General features: G+C 35.3%; 1 protein-coding gene across 2 annotated transcripts in view; it reads right to left on the reverse strand.

Moving 5' to 3' along the window:
- IntS9 (integrator complex subunit 9) overlaps window positions 1-27826 on the reverse strand; it is a 405017-nt gene that overhangs the window by 177660 nt on the left and 199531 nt on the right. For both annotated transcript variants that reach the window (XM_090391326.1, XM_090391327.1), the window contains exon 11: window positions 9721-9824. In XM_090391326.1, coding sequence (XP_090247452.1) covers window positions 9721-9824 — 104 coding nt within the window. The remainder of the gene's footprint in view (window positions 1-9720; window positions 9825-27826) is intronic.

Here is a 27826-nt window from a genome sequence, read left to right on the forward strand (position 1 = left end):
GAGCAATACTGGAGGAAGTAGGAGAGACAAGAAATTTGGGGGGTGATAATAGATAGAAAACTGAAATTCAAAGAGCATATTGCAAAGATGGTGAAGGTAATAACCCAGAGGATTGCTGCAATACCGAGAAGGATGCTGACCTACAGAGATAAAAGAGTTATCATTCTGTTGTATAAAACTCTGATCAGACCACACTTAGACTATTGTTCTCAGATTTGGTCCCCAGGATTTGAAGGGGATAAATTAACTGTGGAAAGGGTACAAAATCAGATAACAAAGACAGTTTCAGGACAGTACAATGTTAGTTATGAGGATCGGCTGAGGGAATGTTGACGGCAGAGTTTGGTAGATAGAAGAAGGAGAGGTGATATGATCGAGAATTTTAAACTATTGAGAGGTAAGTTACAGGATAGACACTGGGGAGTTCTTTCGCTTGGTGGAACGGAGGGAACGAGTGATGACAAGGGGGGCCATCCCTGGAAGTTACAAAAGGAAGCTGTGAGCAAGAGGGTGAGGAGTGGTTTCTTTGCATGGAGGATAGTTGAACGGTCAATGAGTTCAAGGAGTGGTATAATAAACTTTGTGTTTCCTAAGAATGACCTCCCACGATAACTCTTTGGACTCCATGGAGGCCTGGATAATAATAATACTTGAGAAACAGTTTGGAAGGATTGTAGAAGGAAAATCTGGCAAAAAACAAGCTGGATTCAGGCCAAATAGAGAATGTCAGGATCAGATTTTCACTTTATGACAAACAGATGAGAAATCATGGAAATATAACAAAGATCTGTATTTAAGTTTTGTAGATCTGAAAATACGACAAGGTGCCAAGAGAAAAGATATTCAAACCACTACAGTTGTATGATGTCAATGGGACATAATATCAAGCAATAATTAGTCTTTATTTGATTTATAAGTCAGTAGTTAGAATTGAAGGAAGTACAGAAAGATGGCTTAATGTTAAATCTGGTGTCAGACAAAAACAGAGAAGGTGTACATTATCCCCTCTGTTATTCATTATATATATGGAACACATTATGAAGGAATGTGATATTAAACCTGATATGAAAATTGGAGATGTTAATATCAGCTCTTTACTTTATTTTGATGATGTTCTACTTCTAAATAAATCCGCTACAAGTCTGCAAGATTCTCTGACTAAACTGAATAACTGTTGAAGTAGATATGATATGAAGGTCAGCATTAAAAAAGACAAAGACAATGAAAATATCAACTACACTGTGAATGGAGACCCTATAGAACAAGTAAAACATTTCAGCTACTTAGGCACAATTTTTATTGAAAATGGTAAATTAAATATGGAAATAGACAGCAGAATCAACAAAGCTGGTGTGGTAGGAAGTCAACCGAATAAATTTATATGGAATAAGAGAGAAATTAGTCAAAACACTAAATTAGCTGTATACAAAACAGTGTTCAAGCCAATTTTAAATTATGGATCTGAAAGCTGGGTTAGAAATAAAACACTTCGACAAAAGACTAGAGACCACAGATAATCCTGAGAAAGATTAGGAGTGTGAACAGATGGCATCAATGGAAATATCATATTATAAATGAGGATATTAGGAAAGAATTTGACATTGTTGGAATCCAGGAATGTTTTACCAGAGTTAATCTCAGGTGGTATGGTCACTTGAACAGAATGGGAGAGGAAAGATTAGCAAAAAAAAGTGTTCTCTGCCAGATTAATAGGAAAAAGACTCAGAGGAAGACCAAGATATAGTTAGATTGATACAGTAAAAAGTTCCTTAGAAGACAGAAATATAAGATCTGATAATGTTCAACTCTTATCGAAGAACATCAGATCTTCTAGATTGGAAATAGGACGTTCGTGGTGATGTAGGTTTTTCATGTAGTACTATTATATACTGTATACCCTTGAGGGTACATGTCAGGAGTTTGTTGATGCCATCGTTTCATACCCATATATAAAAGAAAGGAAGGAAAGAACTTTCCATGCTTCCTAGTGACACACCGACAACACATATAAATTAATAAGTGATTAACAACAAGATCAAGGACACTTGACCCCCAATCGCAAATACATGCTCGACTTTACCTAACATTCGCCCAGAGAGAAATACGATATCATCTTGGAAATCAACTCAAAAAATGAAAAAAATACCAAAATGGAAAAAACAATTGAATCATAGATTACATCATCATCATTAAATTCCTGACATGTACCCTCCAGGGGTGTACAGGATATGACAGTACTACATGAAAAATTTACATCATTACTAACTTCCTATCTACAATTTTCCTCCAAATCAATCTGTTACTTGTCAAGACTGCAACATTATCAGATCTTATATTTCTATCATCTAAGGCACTTTGTACCGTATCAATCCACCTATATCTTGGTCTTCCTCTGGGTCATTTTCCTGCCAACCCGGCAGAGAACACTTGTTTTGCTAATCTTGCCTCTCCCATTCTGTTTAAGTGACCATACCACCTGAGATTAGCTCTGCTAATGCATTCCGGGATGCCGACAATGTCAAGTCCTTTCCTAATATCCTCGTTTTTAATATGATATTGCCATTCATGCCATCTGTTCATGCCTCTAATCTTTCTCAGGACTCTCATATCTGTGATCTCTAGTCTTTGGTCAAGTGTTTTACTTCTGACCCAGCTCTCAGATCCATAAGTTAAAACTGGTTTGAATACTGTCTTGTATACAGCTAATTTAGTGTTCCAACTAATTTCTCTCTTATTCCATATGGATTTATTCAACTGACTTCCTACCATACGAGCTTTGTTGATTCTGTTGTCTATTTCCATATTTAATTTACCATCTTCAGTAAAAATCGTGCCTAAGTAGCTGAAATGTTTTACTTGTTCCACAGCTTCCCCGTTCACAACACAATTGACATTTTCAACAATTCTACCTATTTTCATTTTCTTTGTCTTTTTAATGCTGACATTCATACCATATCTATTACAACAGTTATTCAATTTAGTCAGAGACTCTTGCAAACTTGTAGCAGATTTATTTAGAGGTATAACATCGTCCACATAAAGCAAAAAGCTTACATTAACATCTCCAATTCTGATATCATGTTTAATACCACTTTCCTTCATAATGTGATCCATATAATGAATAACTGAGGGGATAATGTACATCCTTGTCTCACACCAGATTTAACAATAAACCATCTTTCTGTGCTTCCTTCAATTCTAACTACAGACTTACAACTCAAATACAGACTAAGTATTGCTTGATATAATGCTCCATTGACACCATATAACTGTCGCGCACTGCATAGTTTCTCTCTTGGCACCTTGTCATATGCCTTTTCCAGATCGACAAAACATAAATACAGATCTTTGTTATATTCTCATACTTTCTCAACTATTTGTTGTAAAGTGAAGTCTGATCCTGACAGCCTCTATTTGGCCTGAATCCAGCTTGTTCTTCAGGCCAAGCTTTTCTACCACAATTCTTCTTAACCGTTTCTCAAGTATGTTTGCATAGATTTTGCCAGGAACACTCTGTAGGGAAATATCTCTGTAATTCTCACATTCACCAGGGCAACTCGTTGCAAAGGTGGAGCAAGATACCAACACTCCTATCTTAGTATCTCCTATAATGCAAAACACATATCCTTGCGGATATGTCTAATGTTATGCATTAAGGGAAGGGCCACTACCCAGACCGGTTTCGACCTCTATTGAGGTCTCCTCAGTGGGAGCCAGGCCCAAGTCGAGATATCAGGCAGAAGCATTAGCAGGTCATCTCGACCTATAGGAATTGCCAATTGGTGTGCCACCCTTTTTTAATAAATTACTCTGGATTTAGAGAAAGATGTTGAAAGTTTATTTTCCATTAACTTATGGTATAATAAATTTAGTTTAATCCTTTATCCAAGTGTGAGCAAACAAAGTTTGCACCTGAAAGTATCTTCAGGACTGGGTTAAGGTGGTACAACACCAGGGCAACTCGTTGCAGTCCTGAAGATACTTTCAGGCGCAAACTTTGTTTGCTCACACTTGGATAAAGGATTAAACTAAATTTATTATACTCTAACCAAGTGGAAAATAAACTTTCAACATCTTTCTCTAAATCCAGAGTAATTTATTAAAAAAGGGTGGCACACCAATTGGCAATTCCTATAGGTCGAGATGACCTGCTAATGCTTCTGCCTGATATCTCGACTTGGGCCTGGCTCCCACTGAGGAGACCTCAATAGAGGTCGAAACCGGTCTGGGTAGTGGCCCTTCCCTTAATGCATAACATTAGACATATCCGCAAGGATATGTGTTTTGCATTATAGGAGATACTAAGATAGAAGTGTTGGTATCTTGCTCCACCTTTGCAACGAGTTGCCCTGGTGTTGTACCACCTTAACCCAGTCCTGAAGATACTTTCAGGCGCAAACTTTGTTTGCTCACACTTGGATAAAGGATTAAACTAAATTTATTATACTCTAACCAAGTGAAAATAAACTTTCAACACCAGAATATCTTGCCACCTTCTTGATATTTATTTTCTATGTTCTTGCCAAAGTCCTCCCATGACTTTTATTTAGCTAGTTTTATACAGTGTTTAGCTTTCTTACATTTATCTCTGTATTCTCTAAGAGCACAAGCTGACTTATTTTCCAGGAACTTTTGATATGCTTTCTTCTTTTCCTTCACTGCCTCTTTAACTTCATGTGTCCACCATGGAGTTCGGATTTTTCTATCCTTGCAGACAACCTCACCATATGCCCCTCTGGCTGAATCAATCAGGGTTTTCTTCAAGGCTTGCCACTGAATCTCCAAGGTTTGGTTCCTGTTCTCAAACTCTTTCATTTTTTCTTCAATAATCTTTATGTATTTTAGTCTACAGCTCACAACTGAGAGCTGTTCAACTTTTATTCAGTTTAAAACTTTCTTACGTGTTATTCTTTTCAATGTGAAATTTAATTTTATCCTGCTCAAGACTAAATAGTGATCGCTTCCAATTTCAAATTGTCTGTACACTCTGGTGTCCTGCACCAGGGAGAAAACATCACTATCAACAATAACATAATCAATGAGACTTTTCGTATTCCTTGCTTCTTCTCTCCATGTAAATTTGTGCACATTTTTATGTTGGAACATGGTGTTAGTAATAACCAGTCCATGTCCTGAGCAGAAATCCAACAGGTTTTGCCATTATTATTGGCTTTGCTCTTTCCTCAAAATTTTCCCAAAATATTTTTGTATGTCATACAATCATTTCCTACTCTGCTATTTAGATCCCCAACAAGGACAAATTTTTCCTTCTTCATTGTGTCAGCTGCTTTTTCTAAAGCATTCCTCCACTTCTACCTTAGTAGAACCTTCTGTGGGACCATAGCCACAAATAAGTCTAATTGTCCAATTCCCCATTCTGATATTTGCCCACATCACTCTACTTGAAACCGCCTGCCATTCAAGAAGATCAGCTTCATATTTTGTATTGAATACTATGGCTGCTACTCCTTTTCCTTGATTGTCATTTCCTGAATATAACATTTTGTATTTATTGTTCAGAAAGATCTCACCAGTTTTTGACTTTTTTGTTTCAGTCACTCCTATTATGTCGATCTGTAACTTATCTAATTCCTCAGCTAGCTCCATTTCTTTGCCATGCAGGCTTTTTATGTTGATAGTACCGATCTTTAACTCTGGTGATGTTGAGTTTGGGTGTGTGCTTTCAGATTTGTTTCAGTAGCTTACTTTTCGCTGTTCGCCCTGGTTCCCTGGCGAAAACAACGGGAGACTTGTTTAACCGAGCGACTCCCCAGCCAGCATGAAATTTTGTCGTTGTACCATCATTTTCTATATTGGTTTAAGCCAATAAGAATACAATTTGGGCGGCTAAATCCCAAATTGCCAGCCCATCCTTGTTCGTTCAGAATCCCAGTAGATACCCAACAGTGTGCACCACGAGAAGGTGAGGATTAAACATTAGGTCAGAAGCCCTGGTCGGTTCTCCGCATTCCTTTATGGTGAACAGGAAAGTGAAGTTCAGCAAACATATTACAAAAGTTTTAAAGATAATAAGAAAAATTGCAGTTATTGCAAATATTCAAAATTATACATCTTAAAAGTATTCTACAGTAATATATATGACAAAAAAACAGTTCATGTTTTTGCCATATTTTGCTGTTTTTGTGATAATTAATGATATCATTAGAGAAGGATGATATTGAGAAACACATTTATTTATTTATTTTTTTTATAATTGTCTTTAATAATTTTCTTAACTCGTTTTATGTTTTATTAATAAATTTTTTCTTGTTTGGGTTGTACAGTGGTACCACGATTTACAAACTTGATTCGTTCCTGACCAAGGTTCGTATCTCAAAAAGTATGTATCTCAAAACCCAATTTTCCATTATATCTTATGGGGAAATCAATTAATCTGTTCCCAGATTCAAAAATTTTAAATAAATAAAAAACTATTCTCAACCTATAAAGAAAATGCAAAGAAATGGAGGAGTGAGAAGGAGCATTTTTACACTATAAATATGCATTTTGTATACCATTACATATTAATTTTTATTTATGAAATCTTTGGTTTTACACGATTAGTATGAAAATTATCTTCCATTAAATTGTAAAAAAAAAAAATCAATTTTCTCGTGGCTGGTTTTGTGGTTCAGGAGTTTTCGATTTGTTGTCATCAATTCTTCTTTTTGTCTCTTAGGTAAGGAAGGTTTAAAAAACCTATCCAACATTGACTGAATCTGTCGTTTCCTTAACACCCTTCTAAAGTGATTAATGACATTGTCATTGAAGATTTGGTGGCTCTAGAAACAACACCTTGATTTGGGTGGCTCTAGAAATAACACCTTGATTTAGGTGCCGCTTGTTAACCAATTCTTGCAATTTGCCCCAGTGCTGCAAGATTTTTTTTTAAATCACTTGTTGGAATTGCTCCCTTTTTCTCTTGCAGTCTTCTTCATCCTCTGAAGACATTTGCTTTTCCTCCTCGTCCCTTTCTTTTTCCTGCTCTCTTCTTAACTCCTGTAGCTCTTCAGTGGTCAGCTCAATGTTGTGCTCCTCTATGTCTGCTTCATCAACTTCCAAATGCATGGTCTTGCCCAGGAGAACAACTGTATCTACAATGTCAATTTCACTTTCAGGTCCTTCCAATGCAGTTCCTTGGACACAGTCAGGCCATAACTTTTTCTAGACTGATTTTAGAGTTCTCACAGAAACATCTTCCCATGCCTGACTAATAAGACACAAACAATGAAGAATATTGAAGTGATTCTTCCAGAATTCCCTGAAGGTTAATTCTGTGTTGGTGATAACTTCGAAACATCTTTGGAAAAGCGCTTTGGTATAAAGCTTTTTGAAGTTGGAAATAACATATTGATCAATTGGTTGTAGGAGTGGTGTGGTATTAGGAGGCAATAACTTAATTTTGATGAAATTAAACTCTTCATCCAAATCTTCTTCCAACTGTGGTGGATGTGCTGGAGCATTGTCCATTATAAGAAGAACTTTCTCAGGCAGACCCTTTTCTTGTAGATACCATTTCACTGTGTGAGCAAAGACCTATGTTATCCACTCACAGAAGAATAGCCTGGTTACCCAAGCTCTGCTGTTAACTCTCCACATAATGCTGAGTTTGTGCCTGATAACTTTCTGATTTTAAAGACTCTAGGATTTTCAGAGTGGTAACCCAACAGAGGTTTTATCTTCAGGTCACCACTGGCATTGGCACAGAAAGCAAAGTTAGTCTGTCTTTCATTGGCTTGTGTCCTGGCAATGCCATTTCCTCCTTAGTGATGAATGCTCTCTTAGCCATTTTCTTCCAGAAAAGCCAAGTTTTATCGCAGTTGAAAACTTGTTCTGGTCTGTAACTTTCTGAATCCATCAATTTCTGAAATTCCTTCACGAACCTTTCAGTGGCTTCTTTGTCAGCACTACCACCTTCTACATGTCTAACAACACTATGGATATGGTTCTATTCTTGAATTTTTCAAACCATCCTTTGCTAGCTTTAAACTATTCGCCGATAATCTGCTTTCTTGACAATTGTAGCTATGGTGGATTTGGACAAGTCATACTGCTTGCACAGATCACTTTGCCTGACTCCTTTCCCACAATCTCTTTCTTAATTTCTATTGTGATTTTCTTCTTCTCTTCTTTCTTAGTTTTCTTTGGCCCCAAATAATACGCTGATCAATGAAATTATGCTTATCTGGTAGATTATTCAGAAAATAAATGTGTAGCTACAATAAAACAATGTCACTTATAAAAAGAAATGCATACAGTATACATAATAAATACAAATCTGAAAAAATCTTCAGAAGTCTATTGTTTGTTTACACAAATACTGAAATAGATACACAAAAAAGCAATACGTGCAGTGTGTCATATTTCAGATAAATATGACGTAGTAACAACAATCGTTACACTAGAGACAGTTCAGTGCACACTCAGCAAAACATGCATAAAAAAGTTTAAAAAAAGTATATCATAAAACATGCTTTAGTTCATTTGAAAAGAAAAGCATCATGATTCGTATCTCGAGTCTAGGTTGGTATCTAGAGGTCAAAATGGAATATGAAAACAGTTCATATCTTTGAAAAGTTCGTATGTCGAGCAGTTCATGAGTCAAGGTACCACTATATATTGATCTCTTAATTATCTGACTTTTTCTTTTTTTTTCCTTCTTCTTCTTTTTTTTTTTTAAAAAAACATTTCTAATGTATTCAGCTCAGTGGAAGAACTCAACACTTTCTCTCCTCAGCTCCAGAAGGCAAGCAATGATGAATCCACATCAACTGTCTTAACACTTGTTTTTATTGCACTTAGTGCATCCTAGTGACCTGACCTCTAGCGGGGAAAAAAGATTACTGCATTAGTTGATTCATATAACATATTGCTTAAGTGTAATTATTTAAATGAGTATAAGACAGTTCCTGACTGCCTCTGAAGTTATACACATCCATAAGTTGTTGCTGAAATATCCAATTAAGTGCATAAAACTATAACAAACATCAAATTACTTTACTGCTTACCATTCATTTACAGTGTTTATTTCCTGTAAGATGAAGGTTTTAATGTACAGTAATCTCTCAACTATCCGACCTTCAAATCATCAATTCCCAAATGAGTTAATGTCTCAGCCAACTACTGATGCAAAACCATATGAATGTACTTTCTGTTAACTGATCCCTTCAATTATGTGATTAGCAAACCGATTTCTTGCTGTGTTGCATAACTAAGGGATTATGTAATTATAAACAAAGCAACTTGTGCTATTAGGGTAGAATTTTTTTATGTCTGTTAATTGCATAAAATCTGTGGATAGCATGTCTGTTTTGCAGGAAGAAAACTTTCCTCCTGCAAAACAGACTATATAATCCTGCCTAAACAGTTCACATAAAGGTTCCTTGCCTAGATACTAGGTAATCTTTCCAAATGAATGATAAATGTTTCAACTACAATTGTTACAAGCACTTTGTGTCTTTGAAGTAAGCTTAATATACATGAAAAGGCAGCTATATATTATTATTTTTTTATTCAAGATGCAGTAAACAAAATGTCATAATAATGTTTATCCGTAGGCATGAAGAGTCTCTCAAAGAAGTGAAATAAAATACAGAATTATTTCTGGAAGTTCTGTTTCTAACTGTTTTTTTCACAAAGAAATATATTTAATATATTTTATAAAGAAATATAAAACTATTTTTTATTCAAATAATTATGTATCTCATTTCAAATTAATACCTTGAACACCAGAGAAGTGTTTCAATCTACCACTTCGAATTAATTGAGCATGAGGAAATGGTTCTTCTGGCAGGTACACTTTGGATTGCTTACTTTGAGATAACCTATAATGGTTAATGGATAACCTATAAATCCTGTGAAATCAGGATTTTATCATTATTATTATTACTATTATTATTATTAGGAGAGAGGACGCCGTGTAGGCATACGAACGGACGCACGGTGATATTGCTGCTCCCATTCTGTATAGTTTTAAAGTGATTCCAACTCCTGTTTTTAATTTGAAAGTGTTCCCAAGTAACTCTGAAGACAGTGATATAAAATTCACCGAAATCGGCTAAGAAGAAATCAAATTTTGAAGTGTTGAAAAGTGAACAGAGAGGACCGTGGTCAACAACGAGCAAAGAACAAAGGACATCGCCATCTTTACAAACACGCTATAGTTGCTCAAGGGAAGCAAATGTGCCAGCTTTTCAGAAACAACCTGGCAACGTAAATTCAATGTAACACGCAAGGAATGAAAATGCCTACTCTGCAGGAAGAACAAAGAAACACACCTAAGGCAGCCGATTATACTGGAAGCAAAATCAGACGACGAACTGAACAAACAAAAAAAATGCAGGTGAGTCCTATAATTTCAACCCTTTAAATACACTAAATAGAAAACGGGCTAGAGACTATAAAAGCCAGCTTAGTAGATCTTGTGCAAGAACTCTTTGACAAACAGAACAAACAAATAACAAAAAAAATCTAGCAAATATGAAGATTTGGTCAAACATAATAATTTAGCAGTGACAGAAATGTTGCAAACGGTAAAAGATATTAAAATCAGCATTAATGCACTAAATGACAGGCAACACAATTTGATGAAAGAGACATTCGAACTCCATCAAGAAGTTCATTCTCTAAAACTACAATACAAACATTTAAATCAGCAACAACATAAAGAAGATCTTGTCATAAACGGTCTTCCTGAAACTGCACCTATAGAAAACCTCAGAGACGTAATTTTAAAATTAGGCCATGTAATTGATATCCCCATACAGCTTAACAACATTCATACCGTAAATCAGATTCCTTGGAAGAGCAAAAAACAAGGCTTGCCATGACCTGCACAAGTCATGGTTCATCTTACAAACAAGTCCACAAGAGACAATCTCATAAAAGCCAGCAGACAGAAAAAAACCAGTTGCCAAGGACTTGAACGCATTACAAGACAATACACCAATCTTCCTATCCAAATATTTAACACCATTCAACCAGAATCTGTTGTACCAAGCAAGAAAAGCAAAAACAGAGAAAAATTACTAATTTTTGTGGCGAAGAGATGCCAAGATATTCTGATACAAATTAAAAGCTCAGAAGACATAGAAAGGCTGCCACAGTGGGAAAAAAAAAAGTCTCCTAATTAGTTCAAAAAGAAGATCACTATAAAAATTAATGTGAACCATCAAGACAGTTGCAATAACACCAGAATATATCAGCAATTTCACTTTGATCGGACCTTTCAGATCATTCATTTCACCTCCCAAACATCAGCCTACTTACAACACAGCAATCAAATCAATAAAATATATATAACCGGTGTTATCCTCAGATAAGTTTATTAAAAAGCTTCGAGGAGATGCAAGCTGATACAAATTAAAAGCTCAGAAGACATAGAAAGGCTGCCACAGTGGGGAAAAAAAAAGTCTCCTAATTAGTTCATAAAGAAGACCACTATAAAAATTAATATGAACCATCAAGACAGTTGCAATAACACCAGAATATATCAGCAATTTCACTTTGATTGGACCTTTCAAATCATTCATTTGACCCCCCAAACATCAGCCTACTTACAACACAGCAATCAAATCAATAAAATATATATAACCGGTGTTATCCTCAGATAAGTTTATTAAAAAGCTTCGAGGATGCAAGCAAAGATATTACATCTCAACCGAGATCATCAGAAAAAAAAAAACACACATATATATATATTTATTACATTGAAGTGCTGTAGTTACAGCGCTTAAATACATTACAAGCAAAAATTGTAAAATATATATAACTTATTGTTATCCTATAAATGCTGTTAAAAAAATGTAATCTTATCGAATTGCAAACTATAAATTACCATCTATAATAACTATTATTAACACATTATACAAAAAACGGAAAAACGTGTATGAAACTCACTGTAACAAAAAAAAATAGAACATGTTTTGTAAATGCATAATATGCAATTATAACTTTAATAAAAAAAACATCGAATTAAAAAAAAAACTATTATTATTAGTATATGTATGTAATTTTTAAATTTTGTAATTTCTATAATTTTATAATGTAATTATTATATGTAAGCAAGACATAAAAAGTAAAAAAAAAAATTTATGTTGGCCTCCAAGGAGTCAAAAAACTCATTGTGTGAGGTCCTTCCTAGCAAACACAAGTCTATCAAAACTCTTCGTGGGAGGTCCCCCTCCTAGGAAACACAAAGGCTATCATACCACTCCTTAAATTCATTGACCGTTCTCGCTCTCACCACTCTATCAGGCAATGCATTCCACGGTTCAACCACCCTCCATGCAAAGAAATTACTCCTCACCCTCTTGCTCACAGTTTCCTTTCGTAACTTCTAGGGATGGCCCCTTGTCATCACTCCTTCCCGCTGTTCAACCAAGTGAAAGAACTCCCCAGTGTCAACCCTGTAACCACCTCCCAACAGTTTAAAAGTCTCAATCATATCACCTCTCCTTCTTCTATCCATTAACCTCTGCCGTCCACATTCCCTCAGCCGATCCTCACAACTAACATTGTACAGTTCCTGAAACTGTCTTTGTAACCTTTCAACAGTTAATTTATCCCCTGGGGACCAAATCTGAGAACAATAGTCTAAGGACGGCTCCCTATCCTCTCACCACTCAATTAATGCTGGGGTCCCACAAGGTTCTGTACTCTCACCAACCCTCTTCCTGCTTTATATCAATGACCTACTGCAATTGACCTCCAACCCAATACAGTTTTGCAGACGCCAGCACACTACACTACTCGCTTGCATTTGATAAGCCTTACGTTACACAACTCACCTCATCCTACAGAACATCAACCACCACCACCCTCAACTCCGATCTCCAAGCCATCCTACAATGGGGGTTCAGATAATCTCATAAATTTCAACGCCAATAAAACCCAGTTCTGTACTATTTCCCACAAAAAAGAACAATTTTTCCCCAGTATCCTTTTTGATGATACCCAAATTTCTAGAGAGTCTGAGACCTCACTCCTTGGAATCACCCTCACATCAAACCTCTCCTAGCATAAACATATCTCAAACATTGCATTCTCAGCCTCAAAAAAATCATTGAATTAAAAAAAAAACTATTATTATTAGTATATGTATGTAATTTTTAAATTTTGTAATTTCTATAATTTTATAATGTAATTATTATATGTAAGCAAGACATAAAAAGTAAAAAAAAAAAAAATTATCTTTTTTTTTTTACTTTTTATGATTTATTTCTCTTTCGTTCAAGATGTTACTTCACCCCTGAACAACTATTAACATTATATAAGTCACAAATCTGCCCAACTATTCAATACTACTCCCACATATGGGGTGGGCCCCTAAAAGCTCTCTCAAAATGCTCGACTCAATACAGAGGAGAGCAATTAGACTTATCAATGATCCATCCCTTATCAACTCCCCCACCCCACCCCCACTTTCACACAGACGTATGGTCTCTGCAGTATGTTTATTCTACAAATATTTCCATGGGAAATGCTCATCTGAAATAACATCAATAATTCCCCAGCTCAGTACTAAGCTCATTGGAACACGTGCAGCTGCTGCACAACATCTCTTCACAGTACACCTAGAAACAAACAGAACAAGTTTCTTTTCCTCTTCCTTCATCCCTGCAACTGCTGAACTGTGGAACAATCTCCCACCTGTTGCTGTGTTTCCCAAGGAATACAACTTAAAGTCATTCAAATCAAATGTAAACAAATTCCTCCTTTCCCAACCCACTATCCATACACGGTACCATAGGTTGACCAACCAACCTCCTGTGTATGGGTCCAACATAAAAAAAAAAAAAAAAAAAAGAAAAAAAAAAAAGTGTGGTCTGATCAATCATTCCGTTGTATAACTCTTTTATCTCTGCAGATCAGCGTCCTTCTCATTATTGCAGCAATCCTCTGTGTTACCTTCACCACCTTTGCAATATGTCCCCTAAATTTCAGGTTTCTATCAATCATCAATTGTCGCCCCTACTTCCTCTAGTATAGCTCCTCTCATAGAGTATGCAACATCCCATCGATGTGTCCCAAACCTCAAGACCTTACATTTTGCTGCATTAAACCAACAACCCCCATTCATTTGCCCATCTGTCTAGCTTATTCAAATCCTCTTGCAGGACTACCACATCTGCACTATTACTAATAACCCTTCCCAGCTTCACATCATCTGCAAACAACTGAATATCCCCTTGCAATCCACTGACAATGTCACTGATATAAAGGTTAAACAATATAGGTCCCAGTAATGAGCCCTGTGGGACCGCATTTGTAACCCTCTGCCTCCTTGAAACTGTCCCACCATACACAACTCTCTGATACCTATTGGACAGCCAATCCTGAATCCAGTTGACCAACCTGACATCCAAACCCATGTGCTGAAACTTAAATATCAGTTTATCATGTGGCACCCTGTCAAATGCTTTTGCTAAATCCAAGAAAATGGTAGTATATGCCTTTCCCTCATCTACTGCACTTGTGACTTTATTATAAAAGGCTAGCATATTACTAAAACAAGAGCACCCCACCTCACTAATCCATGTTGACTCTCATTATTAATACACACAGTATCAAAAATAGTACAATTGGAGAGCATTCAACAAGAGATCATGAATCTGACAAAACAAAAAAAAAATCATTTTCACATAGCCACATCAAAGTTATAATCAGTGATGTGTCTCACTAACAGATATAAAGCAAGATATAAATGCATTTTTTTTAAAATTATTTTTCTATCATTCAAGTGATGTGATCATTTTGCTGAAGGAATAATATGATTCTGATATTAAGTCAATGTAATATTCATTAAATTATTTCTTTGGGTGGAGTGATGATTATTTAAATTTTGCATTTTTCCTTGGAAGTGGCTTTGTATTATTTTCTTCTATTAGAGTAAAGAATATTATAACAGCAAACAAGTATAATACAGAATTTCCACTTTAACACTATTTGTGTGTTTCATTGTTTACTGCACACTAACTGAGCATTTAATATCCACATACTGCTAAAAATAACAGAAAAAAGAAATATTGTTATACAGTCAATATAGCAAAGATTATAACAAATTACTGAAACGTTGCTGTTCCCATAAACACAATGCTATTCCAAAAGAAATTTACTGTGGCAAACAGTTCTCCCTATAACAAACTTTTTTTTTTTTTGCAGTACCTGTGAGTCTGTTATCATGCGAGTCCACAGTAATCACAATACAGATATGTTATAATAAGCATTGTCAATGATAATATAATAGTAATAACAGAGGACTTCAACTCAATCCTAGCAAGACAAAGATTATGGTTCTCAAAGGAAATACAAATAGGGAAGCTCTTGAGAAATAAGCGTACCTTAATGGAGAAAGAGTTGAGGAGGTCAGTAAGTTTGAGTACTTGGGATCCATTATTAATGTGAAGAATTGATGTTCAGAAGACATCAGAAAAAGATTAGGAATGGCTAAAACAAGAGTCAGTGACTTGTCTGAAATCTGGAAGGATGGATGTATCTCCAATGGGAACAAAGTTGAGGATTTTGGATGCAGTCGTTTTTCCACCATCAACTTATGGATATGTGACTTGGAACCTAAAGAAGTCAGAATAAGAAAAGTATAACTGCTTTTGATATGTGGTGTTATAGAAGGCTGTTGAGGATATCATATACTGAAAGGCATACAAATGAATGGGTGTTAGAAAAGCTCAGTAGAACTTTAAGGTTTCTTAAGGATATTGACAGAAGAAAGTTAAAATATTTTGGACATTGAAAGGATGAAAGGACTTTTCAGATGAATAATAGGAGGTAAAGTTCTTGGGAAAAGAGGAAAGGGTAGACTATCAATGAGATGGATGGATGGTGTGTGTGTGTGGAATGACTGATCTTCAGAGAGTTGAAGTTCCAGAAAAGCATACAACAGGACTACATCATGAGGCCTGGTGTGGCACATCACTGAGCATCGTGGTGACCATAAGGCATCTGTGGATGCCCAGTAAACAGATGATGATATAGTATATATCTATGATATACCATATTTGTTCATTCTTTCTGAACATGTGAAAAATTAAATGGACGTTTTTGGAACATTTCAAATTCTGAACAAAGTATACAATTATTTATTTTATATATATATCAAGGGTCAGAATTGAGAGGAAATTTTCACCTAGTATGTGAATAAGCCTGAAGAACCGACCAGTCATTTTTCAATGATGCAACATGTTACAAGACATCCTATATATAAATTATGTGACAGACTGACAAAAACATGTAAGAAAGATCTTCAGACTTTCTTTAGGTTGCAATAGTATATATAGAAGATTTGAAATAGAAAAGAAAAATATTATATACAAGTTTTTCAAAAAAAAAATAAATAAAAATAGAACGGTAGACTCAACTATACAAAAATGATAGGAAAAAAAAGTTTGAAATCAAAAATCAAACCACTGATATGCCACTCGCAAAATATAAATTGATTGGTTTAGTGAGAAAAGCACATGCTGAAGTTTTCACAATGATAGAAAAATAGAAAATTACTAGTAAAAGAAATAAAAGAAGAGAACATGGCAAAGAAATCATAAAGTTCCTGGCAAGTCCTCAATAATAATTAAGGACTATAAGACTAATATTTTCATCATCATAAAATTCCTCACATGTACTCCTACATTGGGGGGGGGGGGGGGGTACAGGACCTTATGGTAGTACTACATGAAAAAGTTACATCATTACTAACTTCCTATTAACCATTTTCCTCCAAATTGATAATATCTGTCAAGACTCCAATATGATAAGGTCTATATATGTCTTCCAAGGTGCTTTTTAACTATATCAACCCACCTAGATCTTGGTCTTCCTCCAGGCCATCACAGCAAAGAAGTTTTGCTAACCATTCTTCTCCATTCTGTCTAAGTGGCTATGCCACCTTAGATTAGATCTGGAGGAAAACCAAGATCTAGATGAATTGATACAGTAACTATGCTAACCTTTCTTCTCCATTCTGTCTAAATGGCTATGCCACCTTAGATCAAGTTCTTTCCTAATATCATTCTTAATATACTAGTATATATATCAAACTTACTGACTTCCTAACCCTTCTAAAGGACTCTTATTTGTGGTCTTCAGTCTTCCAAGTGTTTTATTTTTAATTCAGCTCTCAGATCCACAAGTTAAATTGGTTTAAACACTATCTTATACACATATAGTTTTGTCTAATTTCTCTCTTATTCCATATAAATTTATTCAGTTGGCTAATCTTCTCTCTATTTCCATATTTAGTTTGCCATCTTCACTAAAAATCTACCTGAAATGTCTTATTTGTTCTGCAGGTTCTCCATTCAAGATGCAGTTGATGCTTTCAATATTTCTACCTATTTTCACTATATCTTTTTATTGCTGATTTTCATTCCAAATTTATTACAGCAATTATTCAATTAGCCTGGGAATTCTACAGACTTGTACTGAATTTATTTAGAAATATAATATCACCTGTATAAAGTAAAGAGTAAAGATTAACATCTCAAATTTTGATATCAGGTTTAATACCACTTTCATTCATAATGTGATCCATACAAATGATGAATAACAATGAAGATAATGTACATCCTTATCTCACACCTGATTTCTGCATCAAACCAGCTTCTTGTACTTCCTTCAGTTCTAACTTATGACCTAAATAGAGACTTAAATATTGCTTGATGTAATGTCCCATTTACACCATATAACTGTAGCATTTTGAACAGCTTTTCTCTTGGCAAAGCTTGTAATGTGTCTTTTCCAGATCTACAAACTTAAATGCAGATTGTTGTTATATTCCCATATTTTCTCAACTATTTGTCTTAAAGTGAAAATCTGATTCTAACAACCTCTATATGTTATGAACCCAGCTTGTTCTTTTCCAAGTTTCCCTTCCACAATTCTTCTTAGCCTTTTCTCAAGTATACTTGCATAAATCTTACCAAGAACACTCAGAAAATTGCTCTGTAATTCTCACATTCAGTTTATTTCCAGTTTTTAAATATTTTATAAATGGTACTATGACAGCTCTACTCCAATCATCGAGAATTCAATCCTCTTACCAGGCCTATTGAATTATGCAGTGTAGTCACTGTAAAACTTTTATAGCTTCATATCATTAAATTCAGCTGCCTTTCCACATTTCAGTGTTTGATGGCTTTTTTTTCTATTTCAAACATGGATATGTATCCCCAACTGAATTCCTGTTAACTGTTTTCCACCACCATGCATACTGTCACTACTTGTTTCATTTAACAATCTTTCAAAGTAATTATACCAGACATGTAGAATATCTTTATCTTCAGTTTTCATGTAACCTTTATCATCCAAATCCTTTTATAGTACTTTTTCCTCAACTTCTAAGTTTTTCAATAGACTCCAGGATATTCTATCACCCCTCCTGATATTTAATTCATATTTTTTTTCACATAAGCTTTTTTCAATAGCCTCCAAAATGTTTTGCCATCTTCCTGATATTTATTTTCTATATTCTTATAGAAGTTTTTCCATGACTTCTGTTTAACTAGTTTTACACGGTGCTTCACTTTCCTCTATATTCTCTAAGGGCACAAGCTGACTTACTTGCCAGCAACTTTTATAACACTTTCTTAATTTCTGTGATTGCCTCTTTAATTTCCCAAGTTCACCCTGGAGTTCAGATTTTTCTATCCTTGCCGACAAACCCATTATGCCTCTCTAGATGAATCAACCATTTTTTTTTTTTTTTTTTTTTTTTTTTTTTTTTCCCAATTTGCTACTTATCCAAGGTTTGGTTTTCAATTCAAACTTTGATATTTTCTTGAATAATATTTACATATTTGAATCTACAGTTCACCTCTGAAAGCTGCTGAACTCTGATTCATTTTGAAACTTTCTTATACATACACTCTTCTTTTCAATATGATATTTAATTTTATTCTGCTTAACACTAAATGGCAATCACTTCTAATTTCAAATTCTCTATAAACTCTTGTGTCCTGAACCAGTGGGAAAATATCACTATCAACATAGTCAATGGGATATTTCTTATTTCTTGCATCTTCTTTCCATGTGAATTTGTGAACATTTTTATGTTGGAACATAGCAGTAGCAATAACTAGTTCACATTGAATAATTAGTTGTATAAAAACAACAAACTGAGAAAATATTTTAAAAAGCTATAAATATATTTGGAATGCCATAAAAAATATTTATAATTTTTTATGGAAATTCCACCTATGGGTTTTAAGCAGTGCTTTTTTTCTGGCAGTACACAATGGTACGCAGTATTGGCGCCTTTTTTCTTAAGTTTTTAAAAAATTTGCAATTTATTGATAGCAAAATGTATTATAAATATTCTGGTAGATGGTACTGTGTTCACAAACTGAATTTTCAGTTTTGATTACTCATAAGTTAGTAGCCTGATTTCCTGTTTCATAGGTTGGTACACAACCGGAAACAGTAAGTTGTGTTCACTTCCAATTGCTTCCAATATCAGTTTGTCAGTTCTTTATTCACTCTGCAACAGGCAGGTGTTCACATGAGTTTTGAATTAATCTAAGTTAAATCAGTGCAATCATTGTTCAAAATGAGAAAAATAAGTTGTTACTTTATGCAAATCAGTAAAAAAAGGAAAGATGAACAAGCAGAAATTGTTGCATCTACTTGTGATCCTGTAAAACAGAAAACTAGCACCGAAAAAACACTTGGTGAAGAGGATCACGAAACTAAGATCGAATGTTGGACACTTTTGCAGAAAAATGACTTCTGCAAGAGAAACGAGTGGCTGTATGTCAAGAATAAAATATTGGGCTGTAAATTGTGTCGTGATGTTGGAAGTCTTGCCGTCAATAAACACATGGGAATGAAAATTTCAGCGGAGTGGGCAAATGGTAAAATCAGTTATTTTGGAGAATCTCACAAACAACAGTTAATGTCATTAAGAAAAAAGATTTATGATCATAATGAGAGTGCAGCTAAAAAAGCATGCCAAAAAACAAAATCTGAAGCAAAAACTGAAACATTAGAGAAAGTATTTCTAAATACTTTGTCTCATAATAAAGACGTAAGAGGAAAAGTGTTTCGAACTGCTTACAAAGTTGCGAGGAGAAATCAATCATTTAACAACTTTGAAGACGAAATAAATTTACAGGAACTTAATGGCTAGACATGGGATATATTCTTCATTCTGCAAATACTTGCATTACCATTGTGAGCCATATCGCAAATGAAATGAGAAAAACATTAATAGACAATATAGTAAACTCCAAGCACAAAATATCGTTACTTATAGATGAATCGACAGCTGTGAGCGACACAGCATCATTGATTGTTATTGTTCGTGTAGTTCTTCCTGAACTTTTGGCTCCTGTGAGTCTTTTCCTGGATTTGATCGAATTATCAAATGTAACTGCTGGAGGAATTCTAAACTCTTTAATTAGTCATCTTGAGTGTTTAAGATTATCTGAAGATTACTTAAAGGAGTATTTATTGTCTGTAACTTGTGATGGTGCAGCCGTTTTGTTTGATGTGCGTAATGGTATAAAGGAGGCAAATTTAAGACAAGTTTCCTAGTGTTATTTTTCTGGCACTATGCTAGCCATCGCCTTGAATTGTCTGTTAGTGACACAGTGAACAATGTGGCAGAAATGAATCGCTTTAAGAGTTTCATGGAAAAACTTGATGTGACTTATCATAAGTTTCGGTAAGGACTTATCATGCTTCACCTAAGGATGCTAGGGAACTACAGGAATGTGCAGCTACTCTAGAACTTCAACTTCTTAAAATTGGCAGAATTTTAAGTACTTGCTGGTTTGCATCTAGCTTTCGCACTGTTTCTGCAGTGTGGCAAGACTTTGAAGCCCTCATCCATCACTTTCTGGAGGCAAAAGAAGACAGCAGAAGAAGCAAAACAGATCGTTTTCTTTATGAGGGCCTTTTAAGAAAAAGAATGTCCTGCGAGTTTGTTCTTGATTTGGGCCTTATATTTGATACTCTTCAAGAATTTAGTGAACTAAGTCTAGATTTACAAGAGTGAAATATTGACTTGTAAGCAGACAGGAAGATAAAGAATACAGTTCAACTTTCTAAAGAAAGAATTGAAAATCCTGGTCTGTACTATAGTATTTCTCTTCAAAGTCAGAAGAACATGAAGTTCAAAGGGATTGAGCTCCACAAAAATGAAAGACACAGTCCAGCAATAAGTTCATCTGCTTGCTACAAAAGTCTGAAAGAAGCTGTTGGAATGTGCCTGCTTGAAGAAGATGATGCTGATTTACCTGAATGTGCTAAGATTTTAGATTCCAAGTATTGGCCAGAAAATCCTGGGAAGCATCTGACATTTGGTGAAGCTGAAATTAAAAAGTTAGCACACAAATTTCGCTTAAATGAAAGAGAAGCAGTTCGTGGTTCCCATGAATATCTTCACAGGAACCACAAATAAAGTCCAAGACATACTACTTCCTCTAAAGCACACTTTGGGCACAATTGCAATATCTCCCAGTGAAAGTGAAAGGGGTTTCTCTCAGATGAATCTTATAGTAACTTCATCTAGGTCATCTCTGCTTCTACTTATGCACTTATGCACTGATATTCATCAGGATAGTACGACCTCCTCTCGCTCAGTTCAACCCTAGCAAATATGTGGACTCATGGCTGCTCTGAGGTCGTCATTCTGCAGCTGATACCAAAAGAAAGAAGCGATCTAGACACAACGAAGGTATATCGGAGGATATGTTAAAAGGGTGGAAGTTGCTGTTAATAACATCTTCATGGTGAGTACAGCCAATCCTGAATCCAGTTGACCAATCTGACATCCAGACCCATGTGCTGCAACTTAAATATCAGCTTATCATGTGGCACCCTGTCAAATGCTTTTGCTAAATCCAAGAAAATGGCAGTATACGCCTTTCCCTCATCTACTGCACTTGTATTTGTATTACTGCACTTTATTATAAAAGGCTAGCATATTACTAAAACAAGAGCACGTCCCCCCCTCACAAATCCATGTTGACTCTCATTATTAATACACACATTTCTCCTCCTACTGGCCACATATCTAAAAAATTCTCTAGGATTTTCTTTGGATCTTAGGGCTAATCTCCTCTCATATTCCAGTTTCGTCTTCCTTACCATACTAGTCACTCTTCTGGCCTGTGTCTTATACTCTTCATGCATCTTCTCTTCTCCTGTCTCCTTATATCTCTTCCACAGCCTCTTTTTTTGCATGCAATTCCAGTTTAATATTGTTTGTCATCCACTTTACTCCAAATTGTGTCCTCTTGTTCACTCATGGTATACAACTTACCATTGCTGCTAACAAATATTCTTTCATAATTTCTCACGCACTAATGATATCCCGGCTTTCCAATTCCTCCCTCCATGAAACTTCCCGAAGTTGATGTCTAAGACTATTATAATCACCTGCATTATAATTCCACATAAGTTCCCGTCTCTTTGATACTCTTGCATGTCTATTCATTTTCCAAGTCAAAACCATATAGTCACTCTCTCTCTCCAACTGGTGGGAGAGATGTCATCTCAGTTATTATCAACTCTTCTGATGCTATAACCAAATCCAAAACTCTTGCACCTCTTGTTCCCTCTACTACATGTTGCCTAAGACATTTGTTCCTCAAGAATTCTAGAAATTCCATTCCCTTATTGCTACATGCATCTTCCTCTCCCCAGTTTATACTACTGTAGTTAAAATCTCCCATAACAATCATTCTTCTTGCACTTGTCAAACTCAACTGTCTAAACATTTCCTGGTCCCCACCCTCTGTGCTCCTGGGTCTGTAGCAACACCCAACTAAATATCCTGTCTTTCCCACCTCTACCTCACACCATATGCTTTCAAAATCATTAGTGTCACTGCCTTCCAAAGTCTCCACTCTTAGAGGACATAGGTCATCACTTATCATAAGCAGTACTCCACCACCATGCTTTTCCTTCCTATCCTGCCGAAAAATGCTGTACCCAGTGACTTCTATTCCTGTTATTATATCCCCTTCTGTCAACCACGTCTCAGTGATCCCAATAATTTTGGCCAAGCTGATGCTATCTGCGCCAAGAATTTCTCTCCCTTATTCTGGATACTCCTGGCATTAGTATATAGCATATAAATGCTGTTGTTTCTATACCGAGCATTATCCCCTCTAGACTCCACTGGGCTCAGTGTTACCCGATGTTGTCCCCCCCTTTTTCCAGGTACCCATTCCCACAAGAGGCAACCCCTGCTATCATCCTCCCTGGGACACACTGACTCTTTCAGAACAGCAATCTCTCCAGATGCCTACGTCCTTCCTCATTCAAATGTAAGTGGTCTCTTGCATACTGTTCCTCTCTGTCCTCAAATGCACTCCAAGCATCCACATATTCCAGTCCTCTCTTGTCACACATTCTAGCTATTATGTCATTCAATATTACTGCTCTTCTGCTCAGTTCGTCATTATCATACCTAGAAAACACACACACACACACACACTATCTTTCCTCTCTATGTCTTCTTTCGTACCACCTCAAGCAAGAATCTCATATCTCTCGCTGCCCTATTTACACCACCACTCAAGTCATTTGTTCCCACCATCACAATCATCTCATCCACCCTTTCACCTCTCTTAACTACCAAAGCCACCCTTTCTATCGTTCCTCCTGGCAAACACTCCTCATGCATCCTATCTTGAACACCACAGATCATTGAGTCCCCATAAATTATTACCTCTTACCATTCCCTCTCTCCTATTGTTTTCATTTTCTCCACTTCTTTCATTCCCATACCTCTCTCTCTCTCATTCCCTCTCTCCTACTGTTTCCATTTTCTCCTCTTCTAGCACTCCCATACCTCTCTCTCATTCCATATTTATCAAATCATAAAATTAAGGGAAAAAACAGCAACAATAAAAAAAAAAATGCATTGTTTAGTTAACAAGAAGAAATGCTGTTATTAGAATCTTCCTGTCAACCTAATGCATGCTATATACAAAATATCTGTATAAAAATGATCAGATTGCATTACAGGATTATGAGGATAACTTTCAAAAATCATTTTAGGAATTAAATAAAATAAAGTATACAATACAATAAAGATCTCAAAGATGAAAACAAAATCACAATATCTAAAACTAATGGCCAATAGTCAAAGATCAAATAACACAATACATGTAATACAGTTTAATTATTAAGGTTGGATAACAATGTATCTTATAAAGATATGGGTGAAAAACAAATTTCAGAAAATCATCAGAACAATGAAAGCAAATCAGAAACTCAAGAAATTCACTTCAAATGTCAGAAACATGGACAGTTAAAAACTAAATAAATAAATAAAAGTAAAATACAAACAGAAAATTAAGATTTTTAGAAACAGTTCAAGGATGTACAAAATCACATCATATAAAAAAAATGAAAATATCAAAAGAGAATTAGATATTTATACTTTATAAAATTATCAAGGAATACACAGAATATTGAAAACATCATCAGGAAGATGGCAAAACATTTTGGAGGCAATTCAAAAAAGCTTATGTGAAAGTAATACAAATTAAATATTTAGGAGGATGATAGAATATCCTGGATCTATTCAAAAACTTAGAAGTTGAGGAAAAAGTACTGTAAAAGGATTTGGATGATAAAGCTTACATCTGTTTATGCCCCTAATCTTTCTCAGGACTCTCATATTTGCAGTCTTTAGTCTTTGCTCAAGTGTTTTACTTCTGACCAAGCTCTCAAAACCATAAGTTAAAATTGGCTTGAAGGCACTTTTTACCACATCAAATCACCTATATCTTGTCTTCCTCTGGTTGTTTTTCCTGCCAACCTGATAGAGAACACTTGTTTTGCTAATCATTCCTCTCCCATTCTGTTTAAGTGACCATACCACTTCAGATTAGATTTGCTAACACATTCCTGAATGCTAACAATTTCAAGGTCTTTCCTAATTTCCTAATTTTTAATATGAAATTGCCATAGATGCCATCTGTTCAGGCCCCTAATCTTTCCCAGGACTCTCATATCTGCAGTCTCCAGTCTTTGGCCAAGTGTTTCACTTCTAACCCAGCTCTTAAGATTCATAAGTTAAAATTGGTTTCAACACTGTCTTGTATACAGCTAATTTAGTTTTTTGACTAATTTCTCTCTTATTCCATATAAATTTATTCAGTGACTTCCTACCATACCAGCTTTGTTGATTCTCTTGTCTATTTCCATGTTTAATTTACCATTTTTACTAAAAATCGGGACTAAGTAGCTGAAATGTTTTACTTATTCTATAGGTTCTCAATTCACAATGCAGTTGATATTTTCAATGTTTGTGCCTTTTTAAGGCTGACCTTCATACTATATCTATTACAAACAGTTGTTCACTTTAGTCAGAGAATCTTGCAGACTTGTAGCGGATTTATTTAGAAGTATAACATCATTCGCATAAAGCAAAGAACTGACATTAACATCTCCAATATTGATATCATGTTTAATACTACTTTCTGTCATAATGTGATCCATATACATAATGAATAACAGAGCGGATAATGTACATACTTGTCTGATACCAGATTTAACATTGTACCACCTTCCTGTATTTCCTTCAATTCTAACTGCTGACTTATAACTCAAATAAAGACTAAGTACTGCTTGATATAATGTCCCATTGACACCATATAACTGTAGCGTTTTGAATGGCTTCTCTCTCTTGGCACCTTGTCATATGTCTTTTCCAGATCTACAAAACTTAAATACAGATTTTCCACATTTCAGGCTTTTGATGGCTTTTTCTACTTCATATGGACATGTATTCCTAATTGCATGCCTGGTCAGTGTTTTTTACCACTGTGCTGTAATTATTGCTTATTTCATTTAGCAATTTTTCGAAGTAATTACTCCATACTTCAAGGATATCTTTTTCTCTTGTTTTCGTGTCACCTTTATCATCTATAATTCCTTTTACAGCACTCTTTCCTCCATTTCTGAGCTTCTTCAAGAACCTCCAGAATATCTTGCCACCTTCTTGATATTTATTTCTATGTTCTTACCAAGAACTCAAAGTCTGCCCATAACTTTTGTTTAGCTACTTTTACACAATGTTGAGCTTTCTTACATTTGTTTCTGTATTCTATAAGAGCACGAGCTGACTTATTTGCCAGGAACTTTTGATATGCTTTCTTCTTTTCTTTCACTGCCTCTTTAACTTCCTGAGTCTTCCATGGGGTTCTGATTTTCTATCCTTACAGACAACCTCATCACATGCCTATCTGGCTGAATCAATCATTGTTTTCTTCAGGGCTTGCCACTGAATCTCCAATTTTGGTTCCAGTTCTCAAACTCTTTGATTTTTTCTTGAATAATGTTTGTGTATTCTAGTCTACAGTTCACATCTGAGAGCTTTTATTCGCTTTAAAACTTTTATTTGCTCAACTTTTATTTGTTTCAAAACTTTCTTACATGTTATTCTTTTCAATATGAAATTCAATTTTATTCTACTCAGGACTAAATGGTGATCAGTTCCAATTTCAAATCCTCTGTACACTCTTGGGTACTGCACCAGGAAGAAAACATCACTATCAACAATAACATAGTCAATGAGACTTTTCTTATTCCTTGCCTCTTCTCTCCATGTGAATTTGTGCACATTTTTATGTTAGAGCATTGTGTTAGTAATAACCAGTGCATGTCCTAGCCAGAAATCCAACAGGTATTTGCCATTATTATTAGCTTTGCTCTTTTCTCCATATTTTCCCAATATATTTTTGTATGTCTGACAATCATTTCTTACTCCACTATTTAGATCCCCAACAAGGACCAACTTTTCCTTCTTCATTGGGTCAGCTGCTTTTTCTAAAGCCTCAAAAAATTCCTCCACTTCTACCTTAGTAGAACCTTTTGTGGTACCATAGACTAAAATAAGTCTCGTTGTCCAGTTCCCCATTCAGGTTAAAACAAGACTAATATTTTCCATAAGGGTATTGTTATATACTTAAGCAGGACTATATAAATATGCTCGCACACCTGTGTCAAGTAGCTGCAGAATGAAGAAAACAGAATATTTTTTATTTAATAAAAAATAAATTACTTTTCCACCCACAGTACAGCACTAGTAATTTTGTACAGCTGCTATTGACTTATTGGGACACATCATTAAAATACTGAGTGATCTTCAGCAAGTAAAGTTTTTGCATAATTTGTTCAACCCCTGCAAGTACACTATCTGCTCAAAAATATCTGGACATCTTTTCATAGTAGAAATATGGCTATAAACATCACAACGTCATACAGGAATAAAAGAATACGGTCTTACAATTCTCACAGACAAACATTCACTGTATCGGCTGGTCATAATGAAGAGCTCAGTGACTTACAACATGGCAGTATAATAGGATGATAGTACCATGTTGAGGATAATATTGCTGGATATTATCGAGGATAATTTTCACTTTCAGAATGTCACCAATCATTCTAAACTTTCTGATTTCTTTTCTTTAAATGATAATTGTGTCCAGACCAACTAGCCTAACAGTAAGGTTGTCTTCCTTGGTTTCCTTTTCCAAATATGCTGATCCAGAATCCAGAAGGCAGAGATACTGAGGCTATACTCAGTGATCTTGAACAAATTGCTTATGCCCTTACTAGAATATCAGATAACCTTAACCACTCAATCTCTTCCTCACTAATGATCTTTCTAAATGTACTGTGGATGTTGTTAGTTTGCTGGGCTATTCAGACCACAATCTAATGTTCATTTCTTCTCCCACGGAGCAATGCTAAAACAATCTTTTTTTACCTTTCGTGCCTCATTTTACTGGATGACTGTTTTCAGTTTTTTGATCCAAATATTTGTGCTGAAACAATACTGAAAAAAAATCTT

This window comes from Typopeltis vanoorti, chromosome 4 (assembly GCF_054136105.1).
Source record: "Typopeltis vanoorti isolate ZY-2024b chromosome 4, IOZ_Tvanoo_1.0, whole genome shotgun sequence".
Classification (NCBI taxonomy): domain Eukaryota; kingdom Metazoa; phylum Arthropoda; class Arachnida; order Uropygi; family Thelyphonidae; genus Typopeltis; species Typopeltis vanoorti.